This window comes from Mus caroli, chromosome 6 (genome assembly GCF_900094665.2).
Source record: "Mus caroli chromosome 6, CAROLI_EIJ_v1.1, whole genome shotgun sequence".
In the NCBI taxonomy this organism is placed as follows: Eukaryota; Metazoa; Chordata; class Mammalia; order Rodentia; family Muridae; genus Mus; species Mus caroli.
Genome location: NC_034575.1, coordinates 129,867,818 through 129,869,328, shown reverse-complemented (window position 1 = coordinate 129,869,328; position 1,511 = coordinate 129,867,818). Strand labels below are relative to the sequence as shown.

At 32.8% G+C, this 1,511-nt stretch overlaps 1 protein-coding gene across 1 annotated transcript; it reads right to left on the bottom strand.

The window, feature by feature from the left end:
• Positions 1–309: 309 nt before the first annotated feature.
• Positions 310–1,260, bottom strand: LOC110297107 (taste receptor type 2 member 109). Its single transcript, XM_021165893.1, has one exon. It carries the CDS (start codon positions 1,258–1,260, stop codon positions 310–312), a length of 951 nt encoding a protein of 316 aa, XP_021021552.1.
• Between the last annotated feature and the right edge of the window lie 251 nt (positions 1,261–1,511).

The window sequence follows — 1,511 nt, the reverse complement described above, 5'->3', positions numbered from 1 at the left end:
TTATTACATGGTTTCAATTATATGCTTTCACCACAGTTTATTATCGATATTAAAACATATATGATATAGGTCATAAGTCAAAAACTCCGTGATTAATAGTTGATACAAAATTTATATAATTTTGATATATTCAGGTTTGTGTAGAATATAAACATGTCAGTTTTTGATATGTGTATTAAAAATAACCTTGTACACAACTTGCTAAATTAACAATAGCTTTAATTAGTGGTTGTTTCAAATAAAAGATGAAATACATGCAGTCAAATTCTAAGAATATTTAAAAATTGAAAATGAAAATACAAGGAAATATTATTCCACATAATTTGGCCTGCATTTCAGCCATGACAACACAGAGAGAGAGGCATGTCTCAGCTTTCTGTCTCTCAGAATCAAGACATATGAATGGAATGAAGGAAAAGCTATATATACAACATGACAAAATGCAACAAAAGGAGGTTTCTTCCTTAATTCATGGATCCAAAATTGTAGTAACAGTGACAGGATAAAAATGGAGTGTAGTAGAAGAAAGGCAGTCACGGTTTGCAAGGCTTTGAAGTGGGCCCTGGTTCTGGCATCTCTGTCTCCCTGAACATGCTGTTGCATCCTCTTGTGATGTGTCCACAGGGAGAAGATGAGCAGGAGAAAAGTTGACAGGGACAAAACAACAGGGACAAACAGGAAAATAATGTGACTTCCTAACACCTGAATTTGACAATCTAAATGGTAGTAAGAAATGAAGATGTATGATATGTTTATTTGATGATATTCATTTATACACATGTTAATTTCCAAATTAAGTAGTAAAATATTTAAAAACAAGAGGACCAGAGATACCAGTAATGTAACTGAAACTACTTTTTCAACTCTCCCCTTTAGATAGAGAAAAGGAGAATTAGAAAAATTGGCTATCTTGAGAAAATAAAAGACACTGAGGCATGTAGCAAACCAGACGCTAATATGGTTAGCTATAGTCCATAGAGTACTAGTGAACTGTATCATCAGTCTAGTAGTAACTAAATATGGGTACAATGAGCTAATTGGAAAACCTACTAGCATGAACCAGAGCAGGAAAATTCGGGATGTTGCCAAAGCGGTGAGGATTTTATTAACTAATGACATTTTTTTTCTCTTAACCCAATCCATGCAGTGCACCAAGGCTGTGAATCCGTTTCCTATAAGTCCAATTATTAATTCAATGAATAAAATAATTAGAAGTATTTTCTCGGTGATATCAAATGTTCTCTTCAAAAGATGCTCCATTTTATATATTAGTTCTAAAGATTCACAAATTTATTCATTTGAAATGCTATTGAAGATTTTTTGATGATTTCTGAATTCATTCTCACAAAATATTTATAATTAACTCTCTCACATACATTATTAGAGGAACAAATATGGAGATATTACAGTGATGTAGTTTGAAGCTATTTCCATGAAAATGTGTCTTGTTACACAGCTCAGGAGAGTCAGACCAGAAGTGCTTTGCTCACATACAGCTCCTGTCGTATTTT

Excerpts from the sequence above, each read along its gene's own strand:
- LOC110297107 (XM_021165893.1), bottom strand. The coding sequence starts at position 1,260 with ATGGAGCATCTTTTGAAGAGAACATTTGATATCACCGAGAAAATACTT.